This window comes from Vulpes lagopus, chromosome 11 (genome assembly GCF_018345385.1).
Source record: "Vulpes lagopus strain Blue_001 chromosome 11, ASM1834538v1, whole genome shotgun sequence".
NCBI lineage: Eukaryota > Metazoa > Chordata > Mammalia > Carnivora > Canidae > Vulpes > Vulpes lagopus.
In genome coordinates, this window is record NC_054834.1 from 101545417 (window position 1) to 101569398 (window position 23982).

Here is a 23982-nt window from a genome sequence, read left to right on the forward strand (position 1 = left end):
GATAGAATTCTTCCTTTCTGTCCCATAACATGCTTTCTCCCCAAAAGTCTTTGTTGGTCTCTTTGATAATAAAACATTTGTAATGCTCACTATGGGCCGGTTCCTTTACCTCGTTATACCCTTGTAACAAAGATATTAAAGTACAGGCATACAAAAACATCAGAGCCGGGATTAACTCGTCCATGACTGATCAGCATGATGAATATTTTGTGACGATACCCTGAAATTCTAAGTGTTCACGTTATCTGTTTATTTAGTGTTTTTAGTTCATATGCTTCTGGACTAGTTTTAGTTTCGGAATAACCCACAAAAGCCAGGATTTATAGCAGGATGGATTAGATTTTTATTAATTGTGATGAATAAAACAGATGAATTAATTACAAAGATACTAACAAATTTAGCAATTCCTCTGACATCATCAAAGGATTAGTTTTATATGGGTCATGTATTCAGAATGTCAACGATGAATAAAACATATGACTAATGAATTCCTCCTTAGTTTTATTCCGTCAGCGTGAGAAGAGGATGCTATTGATGTTCACAAAGATGGTTTTACCCACTGAATTCTCAATATAAAGTATATTACCCGGTCTGGTAGCAGGGGCACAGTTAGGAACAGAGGAAAGAGAATAGTGTCACAAAGGGGGTCCTAGCCACCATGAGCTGTACCCACACACTCTTTTCTTTCCCGGCCTCTTTGGCATTAGCAGGCAGAGGTGGTCATTTTGGATGAGATCAGCAATTTGGGCATAAAGACTAACAAGTTCTGTGCAATGAAAAGGAGGCTTTCCAGGGAAACTTGTCAGCTCCGCCCAGTGCCAGCGAACTTTGTCCCAGGACTCAGGACTTCAGTTTCTGAGAAAGCTGGGTGATTTCCCATCCGTTCTCTTATTTTTTTTAAAGTGGCACCTGAATATTTTCTCTTTATTAAATTATCATTTAGACAATATGAATAAAGTGAAATTTCGCCTCGACATCCCTCTTCCCCCTGAGATCACCACTCTTTTTTGGGTGTGTTCCCTTATGGACCGTTGCCCTACGCATTACCTTATATTTTGTGTAGGTGTATATGTGGTGGTTCGGATTAGCTGTTCAGCAGCAAGGTGGCACATCTATATGCTACAGCGGCTAATATAGAAGGAGGTAACTATATATCTTCACAAATATTTTTTTGCGTGTGTGACAGGAGAATAATTCTAGCCTCTGCCGTTGACCAACTGGCATTTCAGCTCTTTTATTTTCTCTTTAATCCCCCTATGCAAGGGACTATGAATTGACTGCTTTTTTTCTAGGCAGCTAGAATGAGGCCATTTTCTTTGGAAAGATAATCCTAGAATTCCTAGTGCTTTTCTTTATTTTTAAAAAGATTTTATTTATTCATGAGAGACACAGAGAGAGAGGCAGAGACACAGGCAGAGGGAGAAGCAGGCTCCATGCAGGGAGCCCGACGTGGGACTTGATCCCTGGACTCTAGGATCACGCCCAGAGCTGAAGGCAGGTGCTCAACCGCTGAGCCACCTGGGAGTCCCTCTAGTGCTTTTCTTTAGTTGTGTTCATCTCTGTCTGGAGGTGTGGTTTCTTGGTTGTGAACAATGACACCTTGAATTGTTTTTTATTTTGAGATAAACTTTACGTTTAGTTTCACAATTGATTTTACAAGTTTAGCTACAAAGGATAAAACAAGTTTGCTGGAGAAATCACCACGACTCAGTCAAGACAGAATTGTGTTTTTTATTCGTTTGTCAGTAATCCAAAGTGTGGCCCAGAGACAGTGTTAAGTATCCAGATTTCTGTTTTGGAATGTATATGTGTCCGCGTGATTAAAACCAATTTTATTTGACAAATTTATATGGCAAATGAGCATACAATAAATAACTTTTAAATCTTATCACCTGAATCAGACTGTACTTGAGTTAAATAGGAAATTTCTCTACCGTGTCCCTTTCTGTGGTATTGGTGACTGCTAGGAGTTGCTAGGCTCCCCAGGTACTTCAGCAGGCCTTCGGAGGTGGCACGCCCAAAAGACTGTCTAGAGTCCCTTGTATGATGCCTCATTTTGGGTGAGGCCTTACCATACAAGTTATATGTATAACTGGTATTTGGCTTATTATTTTTTGTTGGTTTGTTTTCTGGTTTTGCAGTGGTTGGCCAGAGAGAAGTGTGCGGCAATAAATCCCTGTGGTTTAGCATTGTGACCACGGATGACATACTGTCTCCCCCCACCCCACCCTACCTTCTGTGCCAACTCAGATCAGTTAGCTGTAGCTTCCAGGGGTTCTGAGTTGGGGGCTGCGATCAACAGAGAGTAACCCACCTCCTTGATTAATGATGGGTGCTGTGGGCTTGGTGGGAGGGTGTGGGGAATGGTGGCAAGTTATCCAGAATATAGGGCAGTGATTATGGTTGACTTTGCAGAACTTTGCTAGATTCCATTTTTTTAAGCGCTCGCAATCAACAAAGTCTAACAACTCGTAATCGATTCCTTGTTTTCGGTTTACACTGTCACACCAGGATGAACTTAACCATATGTATGTATTTTAAATGGAAACAAAACCAGTCCAGCACCTATTCAGGCCAACTGTGTATATGTGCATAAGTAACACACACAATTCACTTACTGGTGGTGCTTTTGCGAATTCGAAGACCTTTGCAACCTTGACGGGGTGCTCAGTCAGGAAAAAGACCCCAAAACCGTGCCATGCTTTTAAAAAGCTTTAGAAAGTCTGAGGTTAGCAAATGAAATTCAGTAGTCTACTAGTGCTTTATATAAGTCACCTTTTGTGTTTTAATTGCCCTCAGTCATCACTTGAGGAAAGGGTTTTAGTTCGTCTGCAGTTTTATGTAAGTAGCAGCCCTCCTTAGGTTGTCCCTTCTCCTTGCTGTGTTTTTAGAATAAGGGCTCTGGTTTTTGATGGTGGGCGGGGAGAGGGGGCATTTGTAGATTGAAACTTCTTTCTTGCTTTTGTGAATCGGGCCACATTGGCCAGTGTCCTTGAATGTGGCTTGGGTCATGAAGCCTAGCAAAATGCACCAGTGACATTTTTTGGCCTCATAACAGTATATTTCGAGGGCACGTAGCTTCCTTTACTATAATTTTTGTCACTTTCCAATTCAACTCCCGTAGAGGTTTTTTTCTTTCTTTTGGGAGAATGTGAAGTGACTAAGGGAGTGGATATAGTTTTAGATGAGGTTTTTGATAGTTGAGATTAATTACTACCCTGCTCTAGAGAAAATAAAAGACTCATTATGTGATTTCTCCCCATCCTTTGGTTTTCAAAATTCTGTTATCTCAACTTTTCCTTTTTGCCAGCTCTGAAGAAATCATGGTTGTATGTTATGTTATAAAAATCATGGTTGAATGTAAAAAGTAAGTTTCTAAGAGCTTTCCAATATTATCTAGCCAAAGAGAAAGTCATAGGAATTTTCCCATTCTGCTTTTCCTTTTTAAATATTCTTTTGTTCACCTTATCTGTTTCTCCATTTTTTAATGGCTCAAACAAAATAGAAGTTTTTCGAAAATTGAGATATAATTGACATATAACATTATATTAGTTTCAAGTGTTTAATGTAATGATTCGATATTTGTAACTTTTCTCCATGTTCGATTAATGATATAGAGTCCTCCCAAAAGAGCCTCCTCAGTATCCACGTTTTTTGGTGGACTGTTTTGAAAAACAAAAGAATCACTTGGGAAGGGTGGTGAATTCAAAGGGCACTTAAATTTAGGATAGTTTACATGTGTATTCAACTTAAAATTTGTTCAGTCAATATTCATTGTCTACTGACAATTTTGTTAGCATTCCTCTTTACTTTGTAATTCTTGAGTGCACTTAAAACTCACTGCTTTATTTTCAATAGGTTCAATAAATTGACATCTTAACCATAATCGGCTGTCCTAAATTTTCACCTTTTTTAGTTAACTAGATAATAAATAGTATTTATTATTCACATTTGTACAATTCTTATTTTACCTCAACATAGATAAGCAAGCATTGCAAAATATCATGGTTGTTTTAAAATAGCTTTTTATGTGTATAAATATTATTAAAAACATAAGCACATGATTTTTTTTGCCTTTGAAATGTTTTTATTTTGGGTTAGTCATAACTAATACACATCATGGTTCTTGCAACGAGAGTTTGTGGGTCTTTAATGAACAGTTTGAAACTCTAAGTTAAATGACTTGGAAATACTGAAATTGATAGAAAAACTAGTCTCTAAATAAAACTTAATAACCTTATATCAAATTTGGCTTTAGATTGATAGAACTAAGCACTTTAGTCTTGAAACATTCTTAGAATAGGATTTTTGTTCCCAGGAGAAAGATAAACTTCATTTTAAAGTATATGTATACTTACTTTGTGAGTATTCTTTTTTCTCTTCCAAATGCCAAAAGGTGTACTCTATATTTTTGATATGAAAACTCTGCTTGTTTAAAGTATTGTAGCAAATTTTGTAAATCAATAAAACTGAGCCATGTCAACAGTGTGGGGGAAGCTTTAATAAATTTGCTACGTCACTAAGAAAAATTTAAGGACAGCATGTACTGAAAGTTTTAGGAAGGGTAACTCTTTGCTTTTAAAAGAATATGACAGCTGGTTTGCTGCACCGTTAAATGTAAAAACCGGATTGGCTAAATTTAAGTGCTGTGATGTGAGAAAAGATAGTAGTAGGAGATTTAATAGTTAACCTTTAAGTGAGAACATTTAATGGATCACCTAATTTGGTGATCAGGGGTTTTCCACCTCAACTGTACATTAGAAACTCCCAGGAGCATTTAAACTTGCCGATGGTTGGCCCAGACCAATAACAGCAGGATCCCTAGGCATGGGGCCCAGTTAGTGGTGTTTTTTAAAGCTCCCCTGCAATTCCAATGAGTAGCCAAGGCTGAAAACCACTGAGCTAAGCGGAAGCTCTCTAATGATTGTTACATTTAAGAGGTATAGTAGATAATGTTAAAATTTGGGGCCATCATCTAACAGCCAGAAAGGCCAGTTTTCCAGGACCCTAGTAGCATGGCCTGAAGATTAGCAGCATCAGCTTTACATGGACGCACATTGGAATTGTCGAATGTCAGGCCCCCACCTCAGATCAGCTGATCCCCAGGTTATTCTAATGTACTTTAAAGCTTGAGACGCACTGTTGGAGGTGGTCTTAGGGTAAGTGTAGCTCTTGATGCATCCCGCCCTCCGCTGCTTTCTCTGGTTTGCTGTCCTAAGTAAGTCGTGATATTTTCATACAGGGTTGGAAAATGAATCTAGTACTGTGTGCTCGCGTCAGCAGGTTATAAGCTAGGGATGGTTTTTCTGATCTGGAGCATGTGGGAAGGAAACGACACCCGCGATCACTATCACCACCGAGCCCCAGTCTCCCCAAGAAGTGGAAAGAGGCACTTAGTGGTCCCTGGGCTGAAGGCTGTGCTCTTTCAATCCCCGCACGCAGCTATCTTATGTATCCAGGAAAAGAAGTTGTCCTTGCAAGGATACGTCCTCATACACATCTTTACTTTGATAGTTCTTCTTGGAAGGAGAAATTTCCCTTTAAGTAACAAATGTGCTCATCTCAGTCTCCAATGGAAATGAAGAAAATCAAATCCTCCAAGTGTTCTGGAATAATGCCTGTCCGGCGCCCAGCTCTCGAAAGCCTCTCTCACCATAGCTGGGGTCCTCTACCTTAAATACTCTGGAGCTCTCTGTTGGCTTCCCTCCTTGAAAGCACCCACTGAGAACCTTGAAGGTTGGAAAGGTTCCTTTCTGTGACTCCTTTAGAGCCCATAGCATGGTTTACAGAGAACTTTCTGCTCTCTAACCCGTCTGTTCACATGACGTGTTGTGGGGTCAGATGGGAACCCTATTTCCAGGCTATATTGCAGATGCCAGTGAAGGGTTCTAAGCTTTCTCAGAAGAGGAATTGGCTACACTGGAACCGAGGAACCTTTTCACGAGGAGTGGCCTGAGGGCATCGTGCTGTCCACCCTGTCCTGGAACCATAGTGACCCTGAAAGTAGAGCAGAACAGGCCTCCTTTCTGCCCTCTCACCCGCCAGCAGGTTTGAATTTTGGTGTTGTGAGGGGGTGGTAAGAGCACGTGGGTCAATGGGAACCTGGCTTTCAGTTCTAGCTCTGCTACTCTGCGGCTTTGGGCACGTTAGTCTCAGACCCTAGGTCTCAGTTCTCCCCCTTGTGTCTTTCTGGTGGGTTGGCCCCATGTCCTTCCCCGTAGTGGTCCTCCCGTTCATCAGACAGGGCCTCCCATCTGGTCTCGGCCTGATGGCCCTGGTCGTGCCCCTTCTGTGCACCTTCCTCAGGTGGCCGTAGGCAGGGGCAGGGGTAGAGGAGGACAGCCGGCCTCCCTGTAGATGCGGGCGAGGCTGGCAGCAGGTGGGGGGAGGGGGGTACCCGCGTGCCTCACCTGCCCACTGTTCTCACACCAAACTGGCAGCTGTCAACAAAGAGTTGATTTCACTCATGTGTTGCAGCTGCAGCGAGGGCTCGGCTGGGAGACGCTGTCAGCCTTCTCTCTACATCCTTAGAGGCTTCCCCGTCACTCAGGAAGTTTTTGTGCCTCCTCCGTCCTTCGCGGGAAGCATTTGTCCTGGAGGCTGCTGGTTTGGGAGGGCCCTCAGAGAGGTCCTCGGCCTCACCGGCAGGATGGCCATCCCGAGCGCCAGGCCCCGGAAGGGGTGTCCAAGGTGGGGCATCGCTGCCTCTCTGCTTGGGAGCCAGCTGTGGGGATGTCCCAGATGCCTTCGCATCTATCTGCCTGTTCCCTTTGAAACATGTAGGGCAGTCTTTCTTTCTTTCTTTTTTTTTATTGCAGTTCGATACCCTTCCTCTTGGGTGCCCACAGGATCTACCAGCCTGACTTTATCGTTGTCTTCCTGAGACCCCCAGACACCCTTAAGAGGGGCCTTTCCACAAAGTTCAGCCCCGGAGGTGCAGCTACAGGGCCACGGCAGCCTAGAAATTGGGTGGTAGGTGAATAGGGTCCCTGAGGAGGATGGGCTCTTTGATACAGAAAGGCAAATAGCATCATAGCTACCTGCGAGTAGCTAAGGACTTTGTAAAGATAAAAAGTTTGATTGAGTGGCTACTTTGCTTCAATCTCCTTCAAGTTTCTCTTTACCTCTTAGGAAAAAGCCCAAACTCTGTAATGTGGCTTATGAGGCCTTGTGCGACCCTACCCTGCCTCTTGCCCCCCAGCTCTCCAGAGGCTATTGTATCAGCCTTACTGGTTTTTTTTTTTTTCTACTTTTTTGAAAGCCGTGTGCTCCCCCTCACCCCAGGCCTCTGCAGGTGCTCGGCTCCTCCTTGGCCTGGAAAGCCCTGCCCCTCGTCCCTACTTCAGGTCCAAGCTTTGACCAGGCCCTTCCTCTAACCTGATAGTTCTGCATTTCTGACCGGGTCAGAGGCCCCAGCACTGGGCTTGCAAGCACTTTGGATTATTATTTTTATTTTTAACCCTAGCACTTAATTTCATTTCTTAGGTGATACTCAGTTCCTCCTGTGAAGGTGTAATTCTGTTCACACCTTCCGTGTTTCCACTTGCCATAGCCCAGCCGGGCTCAGCCCGTGAAAACTGGCCCTTCCATCATCAATCAATACAATTTGGAGAGCACCGTCTCACCTCTCGGGGAATCACAACCCTTCTAGCTCATCAAAGACGGAGAAGTCAGCAACACCGAGTACACAGACCCAAGTCCCGGGTTTATACGGCCATGGGAACACTTTTTTCACGACATCTACCAACATCCCCCAGGAAAAGGATTTGGGAAATACTGATCCAGAGACATCCTAAGGCATAGAGTTCAACACTAAGCCTTCACTTTTTGTAGTCTTAGGCTAAGAATTGACGTGCTAATCTTATTTTTAAAAAATTCTTCTATCTAGCACTCTTTTTGCCTATTACAAGGAAACTGGACTTTGAATTTTTCCAAGTTCGATTTGGGGCAGAGTCAACAAATAACAAATTCCTTTCTCTCTTTGGAGCACAATCCTAAAACATTACTCTTGTATCGGTCTCCACAGACACTGCCAATTGAATTTGCTGTTTTATCAGTTGTTTGGAATTGAAAGTATCAATTTCCGTCCCTCCCTACGTGGTTCATCTATATAATCAGATTGATTATATTGAAGGCTGGTATTGAAGGCTGGTAATAAGATCCCGTGGCTGCCCCGGCTACCTGCCTGGGCCACAGGCTTCTGCTAAGGCATGAAGAGAGGGCAGACCTGGCCCCCAGCTGTGGCTGCCCTTGGCTATTGCCCGGGCCCCCCTCTCCCTCCCAGGCCCAGGCTGGCTGGGAGCTGCTGAACCCTTTGGGCTTTAGCCTTCTCGTGAGCATGGACTGTGTCTCAGCCACGGATGAGACCCGTGAGAGTATTAGCATGTCGGGGCTGGGAATCGTCCTCAGGAATCACCCAGCAAGCTCGGCCCTCATTTTCAGGTAAGGATAAGCTTATTCAAATGGTGACATGATGTAGTAGATGCTGTTGGTACCGCCCAGGTCACACAGGGTAGGTGCCCCCCGACCAGGTTTCTTGAGTGGTGGCTGTTTACCTGCCTGAGGCTGCAGAGACTGCTCTGGCCAACAGGTACCCTTCTTTGTCTGGGAGGCTATTTCCCGATGATCCTCCCTCTGCCCCCCAAGCTCACAGCCTGTAGCCACTGGCTGGCTGATATGGGGGTATGAGAGGCCAGCCCCCTTGCTCCAAGGTGGAGCCAACTGTGGCACAGATGATGTTCCCTGTGGGCTGGGCCTGATGTCCACAGTGAGGTGCCACGTTAGCCTTCTTCCTCTGTTCTGCCTCCCTCTGTTTCCCCGATACCAGCCCCACAGAAAACCACTTATACAAGAATCCTTGTCTCGGGCTCTGTGTCTAGGGAATCTGACTTGAGACAGAACAGTTGCTGGGTAAGTTAATAAAGTCTCACAATTTTTGTTTTGAAGAATAAAAGTTGATAGTATAGTACATGTGCTTGGCTTTAGCCATTCATACTTATGTTTAGGAAGTAATTATACTTGTATTTATATTTCAGAGGTAATATGTTAGTCCAATAATCAATTTTATTGGATTACGATTAGGATTATCCAATGGAGTAGATAAATACAGATTTTTCTGTCACTAGATATTTTATTAAGCATAGAATAATTGTTTAAAAAAGCACGGTAGGAGTGTATCGCTTAAAACATGTATTTTAGTTCTAGAACCTTTATTCTGTCTCAGTTTGGAGCTGCAGTAGGCAATGTGGCTTCAGTTGCTCAACTGATGAATTCCCCTGAAGCTGTCATTTTCTCTTCACTACGTTCCTTTAGGGATAGGGTCTATCTTATCTTGTTCATCTTTGCCTTGTTCCCAATGGTGTCTAACACAAAAAATCGTGAACTGTAGATGTTCAAGATTTTTGATGGATTTAGTTGAATCAGTCCCCCTAAAAAATATTTTTCTTGATGAGTTTAGAAGATTTTAAGCTGTGATTTTGGGGGATTTTTGTTCACTTTTGAGAATAAATTTATCCATGAGAGTCAAACCCGTGCTTTAAAAAAACTGTTGAATATAGTCAACACAATTCAAATATGTGCTTTAAAGAATGTATTGATACGGGCCATTTTGAACTCGATTAACTTTACCTTATCTGTGATCATTTCCGTGATTTGTGAAGTCCTATTCCCCAACCCCAGAGTGTCACAAAAAAACAACCAACCACACGTTTTTGAGGTGCAGATAGCTTGCTTTATTTTGTTGTTACTATTTCTCAAGGAGGTCCAACAATTGTAACTAACAATTGAATTTATACCTGCATGAAAGGAACTATATCAAATTGACGTTTTGGGCAGTTAGTAATGGTGTAGTTGTTTTAAATTTAACGACAGCTTTATTTTGTTGTTCTTTATTTTTGTGCTGTGGCTCATTGCTTAGTTGCCCCAGTTTCTTAGGTTTAAATTTAGAGCTACCACACGAAGGCGTTGGCTGCACCCCAGAACCTCCAAGAGTTGACACTGCTCTGGCATAGGAATACTTGAATAGCTTGGTGAAATAAAGGGATGGCCAGGCGATGTTACTTTTCCAAGCTATTCCCGCACTCTCTATGGTCAGAGACAGTGTAGAATGAGCGAACAAAGTGTTGGCCGTTACACTCTGCTCTGGTAATATTTAAGTCATGATAATTTTGAATGTGACATCATCAGAGAAAATGTAAGACGTTAAAGTGTTGCTTACAGGAGGGTAAATGCAAACATCACCAATGCCTTACATTTCTGATTCAATAGGTTATCAGTGCACATGTCCGGTTATGTGCATGGCATCATCTTTTAGGTGGATAGGACATCTTCAATGGGGAATTTCTCAACCCATTGAGGCATACTTAGACATCAACATTATGTTGAGGCACAAAGATTGGTTAAGTGTTGAGCAGGGTATTCATTCCATAAGAAATTTTCTCCTACCAACAGTTTCAAAAGTTACATTGTAAAATGTCATAAAATAAATGGTACAAAACTTTATAACCGTTAATCCGGCTATATACAGTATGTACATGTCACTAGAAAATGTATAATATTCTTAGGTCAACAATTATGAAAGATTGAAATGCATAATTTTGAACTTTGACTCATTTAGATTGATACACAACTACTTTTTTTTTTTTAATATTTACAGATCAGAAAGATTAGTCCATGTGAATCATTTGTGAAAGGTTAAGAATGAGTATGGATATGAGGAGCACAGGCCCTCTTAAATGGATCTAATGTTTATGTTCACAGTGGCAGAGTCAGACCCAAATTCATTCCCTAAACTCAGGGTATAAAGTCCACCATCTTGTTTCTGTACGTCCATGATGATCAGAGTTGTCAGGTCATCTGTGTTTTCAATGTGGAATCTCCCGTGTTGTTCTTGGTTTTGAATTTTTCTTCCAGCACGGGACCATGTTATTTCCGGGGTAGGCTCCCCCGTAAAAGCACAGGCTACTGTTAAAACTTTGCCCTCATCGATGCTGATGTCAGAGGGAAGAGCTTCAATTTTAGGTGGAATTCCTTTATGGGACAACAACAGAAATGTTTTAGGATCACTGAAAACATGATTTGCTTTCTACTAAATTATGTGAACTAAAGACTATACCGTGTTACTAGACTTAATCTACCTCTACTGGTAATTTTTATTGCTCACCTCTTATGCCTGCTTTAAGCATTCTACTAGTTGAGCTTTCCAGTTGTGTCATACTAGATTTTCCCATAAAACTGCTGGAACTCATTTCTACAAAGGACTCTTGCATGGAGGACATGCTTTGGGCAGACATGCTTGCAAATTTCATTTCAGTCATGCTGCTAGCACTGCTGCTGCTGAAACTGCTGAAGGAGGCCTCCTGCTTAGAGGCAGACATTTGGACTGACTGAGACGAGAAGCTTCCTTGCAAGCTTGTGTCACCACTTGTCCTCAATACTACCTCTCTGGGAGGTTCTTCAACTAGAGCTGTGGAGCATAGCAGATACACAGTGAACAATAATGACATCTGGTTAATGGGTGACATCTGACATTGACTTGCAGAAATGGAAAACTTACACGCACACACACACACAGACACACACGCACATGAACATAACCCAAACAATTTGCTGTGAAAGCATAAGCAAATACATACATTTGTCAAGAGCTAGCTCAATGTCTCCAAGAAACGAATCTTTACATTTCTATCATTACATGACATGCAGGTGCTAGAATGACTAGGAGAAAAATGATTAGTCATATAGAAAATCACATAGATATTGTGCATTCTGAAGATAAATGCAACAGGGCACTTGGTGGCTTGGCTTTGAAAGTTATTTTATCCACATATCTGTTTAGCTGCGAAGAAACATTGGCCATAAAGATGAAATCACATGGGAGGCTCCTCAGAGTTGGCCGTGCTCAGAAGACAAATGCCAAAAAAACCCAAAAAATGTAAAGGCCTTAAACAAGTGGGGAAAATGGGGAAGATATACTTACGAAGGACTGTTAAGGAAGCAGTAGCTGAACACTGGCCACGGAAATTTTTGGCCTTCACTGTGTACTTCCCACTGTCGCTTACTGATGCATTTCGGATTTCGAGAGAATAGACGTTTCTGGAGCGACTTACACTGATATTTGAAGAAACAGAAATCTAAAATGAAAGAGGAGGGGGGAAAGAAGTGTTTCTTTGAGCTCTTCAGGAATAGATGTGGCATTTTCGATTTTCTTCGGTGATATATTCGTAATTAAACTTACCGGCGAGTTGTTTTTAAACCATTCGATTTCTGGGGATGGCTCACCACTGATTTCACAAGAAAAGACAGCATTTTGCCCTTCGTTAATATTTTGAGATCTGGGCTGTGAGATGAAGGCTGGAGCATTGGAGAGTTCTTTGCTCAGGCTCAGATCGTACTGACATTTGATGATCCCTTGGCTGGTTTTGCCTACGCAGGTGAGGATCCCTTCATCTTTGTGACCCGCCTGCTTGATGGTTAGGGTCTGATCGCTGCCCGAGACACCGTATCTGTACTCCTCAGAGTTAGTGAGCTCCACGCCATTCAGAACCCATTTCACATCAGTGGCACCAGCAATGTTGGCTTTTAAGGTCACTTTCTGACCATCGGTTATGCTCATGTGAGTAGAAGACGCTTTAATCTCGGCATGCGTTCGGATTTCTTCCGACGCCTGTGATGTTTTAGTGATTTCCTCATGGACGATAGATTTTTCCAGAGAGATTGCTTCTGATTTCTTGACTTTTTCAGAAATCTGAACCTTTGAAGCTTCCTCCTTGAGGGCTAACTTTTCTTGAGATTTCACCTCTGAGATTTTCATTTCTTCAGAAATTAGGGCTTTTTGGGAAATTTCCTCTTGGACAATGGCCTTCTTTTGTGACACAATTTCAGAGGTCTTTTGTGTAGATATTTTCTGTGCCTCAGTGTCTTTTACAGCTAAAAAAGAAACCTCTGTAAGGCAAACTTAACCGGAAAGAGGCCCCACCCTCTACTCTTTTGTAGATTCTGCAAGTAAGTCCCAAAGAAAGGAATGTTGCCTTTTGTATGCAGTGCAGGTAATATTTAATTCTTTCTCAGTCCTAGTCTTGGAAAGTTGTCATGTATGACTATTGAGATCAGTATAATGATTCTTTAAATTAAAGATGATTCTTGGGACTTGGAAAAAAAAAGTCTTGAAAAGAATAGTCAAAATATTTAGGATCTGTGTGGATTTAGGAAATTTTGAATAATAAAAAAAATTACGTTTTAGAAGTCTGAATGAAAGCAACCTAATTTTAATCGGTAAAGTAATATAGCTCTTTTACTAACTGTACTGCTTGGGAAAATTAGCAAGAGTGAAGGTTTCTGGAAGCACTACCATTTTGTATGTTAACCTGACCTCGTTCCTAAATATTCCTGGGAGCAGGGGCTGCCTTTTTGGAATCTTATATACCACCGTGTATAATTGGGCACTTGATAAATTCTTTTTCTGCTAATATTACGCTTCCTTTAGCTGTGTGTATTTCTACATTTGTGTATAAATGGCATTTTGGAATTTGGAAGAGTTTTACCTTGTGTGTCTGTGAGTGTGTGTAAGGGAGAACGTTTAGAAAAGCTTCCTTAATATCATGTTCTGAAAAATACAGGTAAGAACAAAAGCCAACCTACCTTTTATAGTTAATTTGCAGCTAGAGGACACAGATCCAGCTGAATTTGTCACTGTGCAAGTATAAAGCCCGCTGTCGGAAGTATCAGTCTTCAGAACTTCTAAGAGGAAAACTCCTTTGTCTTCAGAGAGTTTATATTTACTTCCTTGTGTAACAGCCTATAGAATGCAAGTGATTTAGAATTTTATTTTTTAAAGATTTTATTTATTTATTCATGAGAGACACACACACAGAGAGAGAGAGAGAGGCAGAGACCCAGGCAGAGGGAGAAGCAGGCTCCATGCAGGGAGCCCAATGTGGGACTCGATCCCGGGTCTCCAGGATCACGCCCTGGGCTGTAGGTGGCGCTAAACTGCTGAGCCACCTGGGCTGCCCTGATGTAGAATTTTAAAAGTAGGTTGAGTTTAAACATTTCTGGGGAGATGGAGGGGAGGAGGGAAGAGGTTAGCTTTTTAGGTGACAAAATTGAGAGACCTTTAAGAACAGGCTACCTTTCCATCCTTGGTCCAGGTGACGGTCGGCCGGGGTTCTCCGGTAGCTTTAACTGCAAATTTAGCGACACCGTCTGAAGAAGCGGTTGTATCCTGCAGCCCAGTGACAATGACTGGTTTTGAGGAAACTGGTTCAGGAGCTTTTGGTTCTATTTTCTTGGTTTCCGTTGACTCAGCGGTCTTCTGAGCCGCTTTCTTAGTTTCGGATATCCTTGACACCTGCTCATGGACACTCTTAAAGGCTTGTCCCATAAACTGGAAGCTCGTTTTAGAAGTGCCACCTTCACTCGCTATCTCACAAATGTATTCTCCACTGTCAGATTCCGTGAGGTTATGGATTTTGAGTTCATAGGTACCATCTGCTGAGTAATGAAACTGGAAATGCCCATTTTCCTTCAGTTTCTTGCCATCTTTATACCAGGCGACCTCCTTTGCGCATAATACGCTACTCTCGACCGCACAGGTCAACTTTGCCACGTCTTTGGAAGCTTCCGCCTTCAGCGACTGAGTTATCTTGGGTGGGACGGAGACTGGTAGCTGCTGAACTTTCTCTGTTGGTGTGGGTTTTGTCTCCGGGGGGGATACGGCTTTTGGGTGAGAAGTGGCTGGTTCCGGGGATTTCACCCGTTTTGGAGACTTCACGGCTTCTGGAGATTTCACTCGAGGCTCTGGGGACTTGACTCTCGGTGGTGATGTCACGGCCTTTTCGGTTACCCTGGCCTTTTGAATAGTCAGAGTAAACTGCGCTTCTTGCCTCCCGTCGCTGTTTTCCACCACCACGCTGTAGTTGCCCTCATCGGAGGCCTGGACTGAAGAGATCTCAAAGGTGGATTTGTACTTGGCCGTGGTCACTTGGTGGCGGGCGGAGGTACTCACCGCTTGTCCTCCTCGCAGCCAGGTCACAGTGGGGACCGGCTCGCCATCCGTGTCGCAGGAGAACCTTGCGGACTCGCCTTCGTACACGGTTATGGACCTTGGCTTCGTTAGAATCCTTGCTGCCAGCGTCGTCTTGATCTTCCTGCGTGTGGACTTTTCCTCCAGTGCCATTTGCTCCACAGCAGCACTTCTCACTTCTGCAGATGCGTGGTGCTCGTAGGCTGAGATGCTTTCCCTCGTCTCTGTCACCTGCGACTTCATCTCCCTGACTGCGGAAGAAGCTTCCATCTCAGCTGTTCTCTTAAACGACGAAACAGCATATTCCTCTGTTCTCGTCAGCTCGGGGAAGACCGAGGGGGGCACCTGCTCGTCTCTGCGCCGGGAGGCGTAGGTAGTGTAATCCCCGCCTGTCACGTCCAAGGTCGCGTAGTCCGAGGCCTCACCTTTGTAGTTGGTGCACACGGCGCGGTAGGTGCCGCTGTCCTCAGCCTGACAGTCCAGAATCTCTAGGGTCAGGACCCCGCTCATGTTGGTGTAACGGATCTTACTGCTTTCTTGGAGTTCGACGCCGTTGTGGTACCACTTCACCTCGGCAGTTGGCTTGGACTGGACGTTCAAGATAAAATGTGTATTTTGGCCAACGGGCACCCTGTGGGAGCGCATTCGCAGCGTGACCCGGGGGGCATGGTCCAGCGTAAAAGGCTGCTGACTCAAAACTTCATACATCCTTTCCGACGTCTTCTGAGTTTTCAGAGCAGCTTTCATGGACTCGTACCTGGAAAAGATATCAAATCTTGCAGACCTCTCAAATCTCGAGAGTGACCTCTCGCTGGACACGGGACTGGGGGACCGTGGGCGAGTTCTCTCTGGAGTAGGGGACCTTCTTTCGGTGTCCTCTTCGTATTCGTCCTCTGGAGGGATCCGACGTGGCCGGATCAGCTCGGACACCGGCCTCATTAGCTCAATGTAGGTGGGCGACAGGGACCGCCGCCGCCTCAGGAGCCTGGACACGGAGGAGGACTCGGACTCGGATGCTCTCTGGGCGTGCACGGAGGCCTCTCGCTGAGCGTGCTTGGAGATCTCGTACTCTTCCTCGATTTCGGTTATTTCCATCACCTCTCTCTGTCGCCTCGATTTCCTTCTAGACTTGTCCTCCCTTGACATGTGGTCCAGCTGGCTCTTGTACTCGGAGAGCCGCTGGCTGGTGGCGACCGGGCGCAGCAGCTCCTCGTCCTCCCTGTCGGCGAGCATCCTCTGCCGCTGCCCGGGCGGCCTGTGCGAGGCCTGCATGTGGCGCTCCCGCAGGGCCGCGTAGCTCGTGCTCGTGTCCGCCCGGGTGGGGACGTGGTAGGTGGAGGAGCTGAAGTCTCGCCTCGCCGCCTCCACGCCGACGGGAGCTCGCAGACTCGAGAGCTCGAAGCGCGGGGGGCTCCGGCTTGGTGGGGACGCGGAGAAGCCCAGCTCGAGCTCCTCTTCCAGCCGCAGCCTCTCTTCCTCTGTTCTCTTCATGGCCAGGTAGTCGTCAATGGGGAGGAGCAATTCTTCATCCGACACGTCGCCGAGGGAGCGTCTCCTGGGCCTGTAATAGAAGTGGTAGTCATAGTCGTGGTCGGGAGACGGGGTGCGGCGGCGGGCCGGCCTCACCATCTCCAGGTCGTCCTGGGACAGCTTGGGGAGACGCCATCGGGGCCGGTACTGATCCGTGATGCGGGGAAGGGGCATCACGTAGAACTGCTCCCATCTCGACAGGCGGATGCGCTTGGGCCTCTTCTGGACGATCCTGTCGATCTTCCCGGGCATTTCAAATTGGTCGCGAATCTTTTTGTACCACTTCATGTCGGACATAGGCACGAACTGCTTGATGCGCTGGTCCTCTTCCACGCTGCCCTGCTTGTACCTGCGGGGCTCCGGGACCTCGTAGGGCATCCGGAGTCTCCTCTCTTCCTTCTTCTCTTCCGTCTCCAGGCGGAACTCCCCCTTCACGGTCTTGGTGCTCACAGCCGGCTTGTAGAGGATGGCGGCTTCCCTCAGGGCCTCTTGGGCCACCTGGGTCAGGGACACCGTCTCGGTGCCAGACAGGATTTCGGCCATTCTCAGCGTCTTGTCAATTTGCCTCTGCACGTGGCGCTCACGCTCCTCCTGGCTCTTGAATTCTTGTTTGACGTACCGCAGGCGTTCCACCTGGAGGTGAGCCTGGCAGCTGGTGGATCCAGCTGTGTTCGTGGCTGTGACCCTGTAGTAACCCGTGTCTTCAGGCAGAGTGTCCCTGATGTGCAGGGCGTAATAATCCAGGCCCTCGTGGATAATTTCGATGTTCGGCCCGAGGGACAGTGGCTGGCCGTCTTTCTCCCATTTTAACGTTGGTGGGGGGATGCCAGACACTCTGATCTCAAAGCAGACGCTTTGGCCTTCCTGGCATTCTGCGTTCGCCAGCAGCCGTTTGAACATGGGTCTTAGGGTCGTGTCTGTTGGCGGTGGGTGTGGGGTCACGGTCAGTTTCGCTTTACAGCTGTCCTCGCCGTATTTGTTCCTGGCCACGACAGTGTACTCGGCATCATCATCTATAGTTACGTTGCTGATTGTTAACTGGTAAAGACCCTTGTCAGACTCGAATGTGTACTTCGCATCGTCGTCGCCTGGTTTGATTTTCTGACCTGATTTGTACCATGTTACCCGGGGCTCCGGGTGGACAGTTATAGTTACTCCAAACCGGACGTTTTCACCCACGTAAGCCGTCTTGTTATAGAGAGGCAAGGTAAATTCTGGTGGCCTTTCCAGGAGTCTCATTGTATCAGTTCTGCGCTTGATTTTCTTCATGGTTCTCCGGCAGTAATAGTCATAAGTTTCTCTCACGCCCTTAACAAACAGCTCTGCGTAAGAACTATCTTCCCCGTAGTCATTGACCACTTTGCATCTGTAGGTGCCATCATCGAATTTGGTAATGTCTTTGAGGTACATGGTGGCTACTCCATCTTGATAGGTGATTTCATATTTCTCACTGTTCTCCAGCTGTCTGACTCCAAAGTACCAGGTCACTTGGGTAGACTGATCATAATTTTCAATTTTGCATACATATTTGGCATATCCTCCTTCTTCGCCAACCGCGTGCATTATCTGCCCAGAAACTGGGCCAATTTCGATGGATGCTACCTTAACTTTAGCAACACTGACACCCTTCTGAGATCGAATTGCACCACCACAAGAGATTCGGGCCGCTGACACAACCATATTGAGGTCTTTCTTGATCAGAGTGTGGTAGTAACGCCGGTGTTTTAATGTTCTGATAACTTTAGTGCTGACTCTTTCTATCTTCTGCTTCAGCCATGGATGCTGGAGTGCCTCAGATGCTGTCATGCGAGATTTTCTCTCTTTCACTAACAGCCGGTCAACAAAATCCATGGCTTCGAGGCTAATCTCTTTGAATGCTTCTTCATCAAAAGTATATTCGGCGTTCATGATGTTCTCGATCATCTGTTGGTTAGTTTCAGCCAGGAATGGATTCATACCGCTTAACAGCACGTACACTAGTGTTCCAAGGGACCACATGTCTGTGGCGGTGCTGACAACGTCATGCTGGTGGACTTCAGGTGCATAGTACTCAGGGGCGGTGAACAGAAGCCTAAAGTTGTCCCCTGGCTTCAGCTGACGAGCTTGACCAAATTCTATGATTTTAATGATGGAGCTCCTTCTTGTTTGGTAAATGATATTTTCCGGTCTAATGTCAAAATGTCCAATATTATGACTATGTAAGAACTCAAGTGCTTCGCAGACCTGGCGAACGTAACTGACGATTTCTCTTTCGTTAAGTTCAAAAGCACTTGTGTTAATGCGCTCAAATATGTCGAGTCCTGATATGAACTCAAAGATCATGACTAACTCTTCCATGCTCTCAAATGATTCATGGAGGTATAAGATGTTTCTGTGCCTAGCAATGTTTAGAATGGAGATTTCTTTCTTTACCAAAACCTGATCAGTCCCCTTGACTTTAACAAATTTGGCCATGTAAGTCTTCTTTGAGGATGTTTCAACGCAGCGGTGGACAATTCCAAACTGACCGCGCCCAAGATCCTCAGCAATCATATATTTCTCGTAGAGTTCCTTAGTCGAGGAGTGAGATGCTTTAGTCATGGAAACTTCCCTGGTTTCATCTACCTCTTCGTCGTAGTTCATGGCTCTGGTCTTGTCTTCTTTGGTTATGGTTGGTTCTGAAGGCTCCGAAGGCTTGCTCAGGCCAAATTTATTTTCAGCTATTACACGGAACTGGTAGCTTGTTTTTCCAAATAAGTTGATCACAGTGTAACGTGTTTCTCGGGCCTGTCCTACACGAAGCCATCTCTCTGCAGTAGTTGCACATTTTTCAATGATGTAGTTGGTGATTTTGCTGCCACCATCAGAAGCTGGCTCAGTCCACGTCAAGTTGACAGAATCTCGTGAGACGTCACTAACTTTGACTCCTCTGGGTGGGTCAGGAACATCCGCCACATCCAGTTCGACGGTCTTCTGATCAATTCCAAATCTGTTCTTAGCACAGACCACATAGAAGCCAGCATCTTTTCTCTCTACTCCATTGGGGAAAACAAGTGATGTGAAGGATCTTGTGACGATAACTTGGTAGTGGCCATTGTTGTCAATAAGATCTTGTCCTTTCTGCCAGGTGATCACAGGATCTGGTTTGCCACTGAAAGGGATCTTGATGCTGACCACCTCACCTCGGAGAGCATGAACTGCTCCCATGCCTTCGAGAGTTTTAGGCAAGTGTATCTTAGCCGGAACTGTATCAGAATAAAAGAAGAAAGAATATAATTTAGTGAACTATTTAAGCGCAACAACTCCCCCCCCCAACCCTAATTAACAATATGTCACCTAGCACCAAACTGATTTTTATAGATTTGAGATATTTACCTTCTACTTCCAGGGAAGCAGTGCCGGACACAGATCCCCCTTGGTTGGTAGCTCTGACTTGGTAAACTGTGGCATCATCATCTGTGACACTTGCAATGATGAGCTGGTGGTAGCCACCCTTAAACTCTTGAATCCGGTACTTTAAGCCATCTGCAATGATTTCTTTGCCTTGTCTGTACCATTTCACAATAGGTTTCGGATGACCAGTCACTTTGCAGACCAAAGTAGCATTGCTCTGATATCTGACGTTTAGATTTCTCAGTTCCTCTTTAAAGTGTGGTGCCTGAATTGGGACATCAGATTTGGGAGTGGCAGGTTCTGATATTTCACTCCATTCACTTTCCCCACCCAGATTTTCACATTTCACACGGAACTCATATTCGAGACCTTCAATAAGGTTTTGCACTGAAAAGACAGTTTCTCGAATTTCTTCTGTTGTCACAGCAATCCATTTATTCTGCTTCTTCTCACGTTTCTCAAGGTAGTAATTTCTAATCTTTGCACCTCCATCACTGGCAGGTGGCTTCCAAGCCACGACACAGGAATCTTTTGTGAGTGCAGTGATAGTTGGTTTGCCAGGAGCACCTGGCTTTTCTGTTTCAAAGAAACAACAACAAAAAAGATTTGAGTCATGAGTTAAAACAAGCAGCTTTATTAAGAGTTTATTAGTTTTTAAAACCTAAATCTTACAAACCCAAAGTTCTAAGAATAGCTATTTCAGAAAAATGAAATGGATCTCTTTATGCTAAGAAACTTATTACCAAAACACAAAGTTGTTTTTTGAAGAATAGGGTTTATAGTTGTAGATGTGCAAAAAATTCAATTTAAGTGATATCAAAGGCACTTGTGCTTTATCTGAATCTTTGGCTAGTCCCTTTCAAAAGTTATTTCTGTTAGTAGGAGTTTTATGTAAGGATAGAATTTTGCATACGGAGATAGTAGAGGTTGTTTGTTCAGGAGGTTGTACTCACCAAATGGACTCTTAATGATCACAACTGAGGCAACCTCTAGAGGTTCACTGATGCCAAAAGTGTTCTGAGCTGAAACCCGGAAGTAATAGCCAGCATTTTCTGTGAGGTTTACAATTCTGCAGGTTGTCACTGAGATGGCTGAAGACACCAATTGCCATTCAGCCCCTTCCTTGGCCTCACATTTCTCCACCACATAGTTGGTGATCCAGGAGCCTCCATCGTCTGCAGGCGGTTGCCAGCTGATCACCACAGAGTTCTTCAATAGAGCTTCTATCACAAGTGGCCCAGTAGGTTTGTCTGGTTTATCTGTGGGGAGAAAATACAATTGTAGGGTTTTCTGGTAGTAGGTCTCCCAAGATCTATTTTTTTCTTGAAAAATTAAAAAACAATCCCACTAAAAGCTAAAATAAAATACCTTGTATTTCCACATCAAGGATGGAATCAACTGTTCCAAAAATATTGCTGAGCTGAACTTTGTATTTTCCAGCATGAGTCTTACGTTGGACATTCTTCATGACAAGATGAGTATAGTGCTCAGTGTTTTCAATAGTAATGTTTTCTGAGTTTTGCAAAAGTTTCTGGCCATAGAACCAAGTGATAGAAGGTACTGGACGACCAATGTACATAACGTGAAGTCGAAGTGTCGAACCCACGGCACCATAATATTTTTCTTTCAGTGGGTAACCAGGATGGAATTGTGGTGTTGCTTGCAGGAGAAGCTTACTACTAGTTTCTACTTCTCCAACCTCATTAGTAGCTATGCAGGTATAAACACCTTCATCTTCTTGTTCCTCTGTCATTACTGTTAGCGTATGTGTGCGTCCGTCTGAAGACATTTTGTACTTCCGGCTTTGTACCAGCTCCTTGCCAAATCGGTACCATTTGATGTCAGGCAGGGGCCTTCCAACAATCTGGCATGACAACTGAGCAGCTTCGCCCAACTTGGTGGTCACATCCTTCATTTCTTTGCGCACTCCTGGCGCCTCTCCAGCTGAATGTTATGAAAGATATTAATGCATTATTATTACCACAGAATCTGTAATCCTCTGTCCTTGCATATCAGGAATGAATCTCTCCTTTTGACAACACTTCATTAGATACCATGATTTACACATGAGTTTAGTTCTTAAAAATGTCCTAGTGCTTTTCCTGGGGTCTTGTGGAAAATAGGGATTCCATGAGCATATCATCACATTATTATGTAGTAGAATGACATTCTCTTTATAACTGGGAGACATCAACAATGTACAGGGGCTTGGGGAAACATGAATCCTCTCTATAAATCTGTAGTATCTTTGTCTTACTTAGGTTTCCCCTAAGTGCAGTACATTTGTTGACCCTCAAGTCTTATTAGGAAGCATAAGGAACAAAACCAAAAACCTAACCATTTCATTTGAAGGAGAAATTGCTCAAGAATGTGCTCAGGTCACTGCACCTAAATCTACTGAGGTTACGTGCTTGGAATGACTTCCTCTGGAGCATAGCCCTTGCTCTGCAATAAGCTTTTCTGGACATTTACTTAATATAGAAGAAGAATTAGCCATAACTTAGTTGCTTAAGTTTGTAGGTCATAAGCAGAGAACTAATAGCTACTTACATGTTAGTTTAGTCCTTATAGACATAGCAGTTCTTCGAGGTCTGCTAAGCCCAGTCTCATTCTCAGCAAAAACCCTGAATTCATATTCAGTGGATTCCAGCAAACCCCCTATTGTGAATTGTCTATCCTTGATGCGGTCCTTATTGCTCTTCTTCCAGGCGCTGTCTCCAGACTGCCTGTATTCAACCCAGTATCCAAGGATTTCTTTGCCACCATCACATTCAGGTTTCTCCCATTGTAGAGTGACACTGTCTTTGGATATTGAAAGAATCTCAAGTTCCCCAGGTTGGCTTGGCTTATCTGAAATATTTTTAAACAATTGAAAAGGGAATCAGCTTTCCTGCTGAAGTAAAAGGAAAACAAAAAAACAAAGATGGCTTGCCTCCTTGGTTTGAACCCTTTTAGAAACTCTCTCCTTACCAAATGGATCTTTGCAAACAACAGGTTCAGAAGCCGGGCTGGTCTCACTTAGCCCAACATCATTCTGTGCGATGATGCGGAACTGATACTCAGCATCAGGAACAAGCCCCGTGACAGTGTACATTGTGGTGGTTATCTGAGTCTTGTTGTGCCTGACCCACTTGTCAGTTGATGTCTCCTTGCGTTCAATGTAGTAGCCTGTGACCCGAGAACCACCATCGTCTTTGGGCCGGGACCAAGACAGGCTGACCGAACTCTTGGTCACATCGAGTACCTCTGGAGGATTGCTTGGAGGCTCTGGAGGATCTGTGGGTATAAAGTAGAAAACACGTGTTAAGAGTACGGTCCCGTAGCTTGTAAGCTGATGACTTTCACTGCAAAATGAAAGTACTGAAAGAGTTCTTGCAGTGTTGTAGTTGGAAGAGTACTTACTCAGCGGGGTTTTTGGTATGACTGGTTCTTCAGATTTCAGGGATTTGCTTATGCCAAACTGGTTTTCAGCTGAAACACGGAAATGGTATTCCACGTTCTCTTTGAGGCCCTTTACCACCAGGGATGTACCTCGGACTCTGGAATCAATTGTATACCAGGCGGCTTTAGACACTTCCCGTCTCTCGAGAATATAGCCTAAGATGTCAGCGCCACCGTCATCGGCGGGGGGTCTCCAACTGACCCTTACGGAGCGAGCTTGTATGTCGTCATATTCAAGTGGCCCTTCAGGAGGGTTGGGATTTCCTATCACCCTGACTTTGATGTAGACAGTCTTCTTGCCACACTTGTTTTCCAGAACCAGGTCATAAGTGCCAGAATCATCCCTGTCTGCTTCTTTGATGACAAGCTCAGTGTGTGTTTCAGAGGTCGCAATCATGGCACGCTTACTAACATCTTGGCCTTCCTTGGTCCATTTACATATTGGGAATGGTTTTCCTTTGATTGGTATGGTAAGTCTGATGACTCCACCTTGTCTTACAAAGATACCTTCTTGGTATCTTTCATCAAGTTCATAATCAGGATATTCTAGGAAAAAAGATCCAGTTACAATTAGCATTTTTAAAAGGGGGGGGCATGGTAATAAAGGAATCTTAAGG

General features: G+C 44.4%; 1 protein-coding gene across 27 annotated transcripts in view; it reads right to left on the reverse strand.

The window, feature by feature from the left end:
- Positions 1-9707: 9707 nt before the first annotated feature.
- The window catches only part of LOC121501618 (titin-like), a 281158-nt gene continuing 266883 nt past the window's right edge, over positions 9708-23982 (reverse strand). For all 27 annotated transcript variants that reach the window (XM_041773882.1, XM_041773881.1, XM_041773880.1 and 24 more), the window contains 12 exons: positions 23327-23911; positions 22895-23200; positions 22475-22774; positions 21293-21868; positions 20878-21183; positions 19907-20500; positions 14129-19776; positions 13639-13795; positions 12236-12927; positions 11978-12131; positions 11162-11464; positions 9708-11028 (listed from right to left, as the gene is read on the reverse strand). In XM_041773882.1, the coding sequence (XP_041629816.1) occupies positions 10730-11028; positions 11162-11464; positions 11978-12131; positions 12236-12927; positions 13639-13795; positions 14129-19776; positions 19907-20500; positions 20878-21183; positions 21293-21868; positions 22475-22774; positions 22895-23200; positions 23327-23911 (9920 nt within the window). In that variant the 3' untranslated portion in view covers positions 9708-10729. The remainder of the gene's footprint in view (positions 11029-11161; positions 11465-11977; positions 12132-12235; positions 12928-13638; positions 13796-14128; positions 19777-19906; positions 20501-20877; positions 21184-21292; positions 21869-22474; positions 22775-22894; positions 23201-23326; positions 23912-23982) is intronic.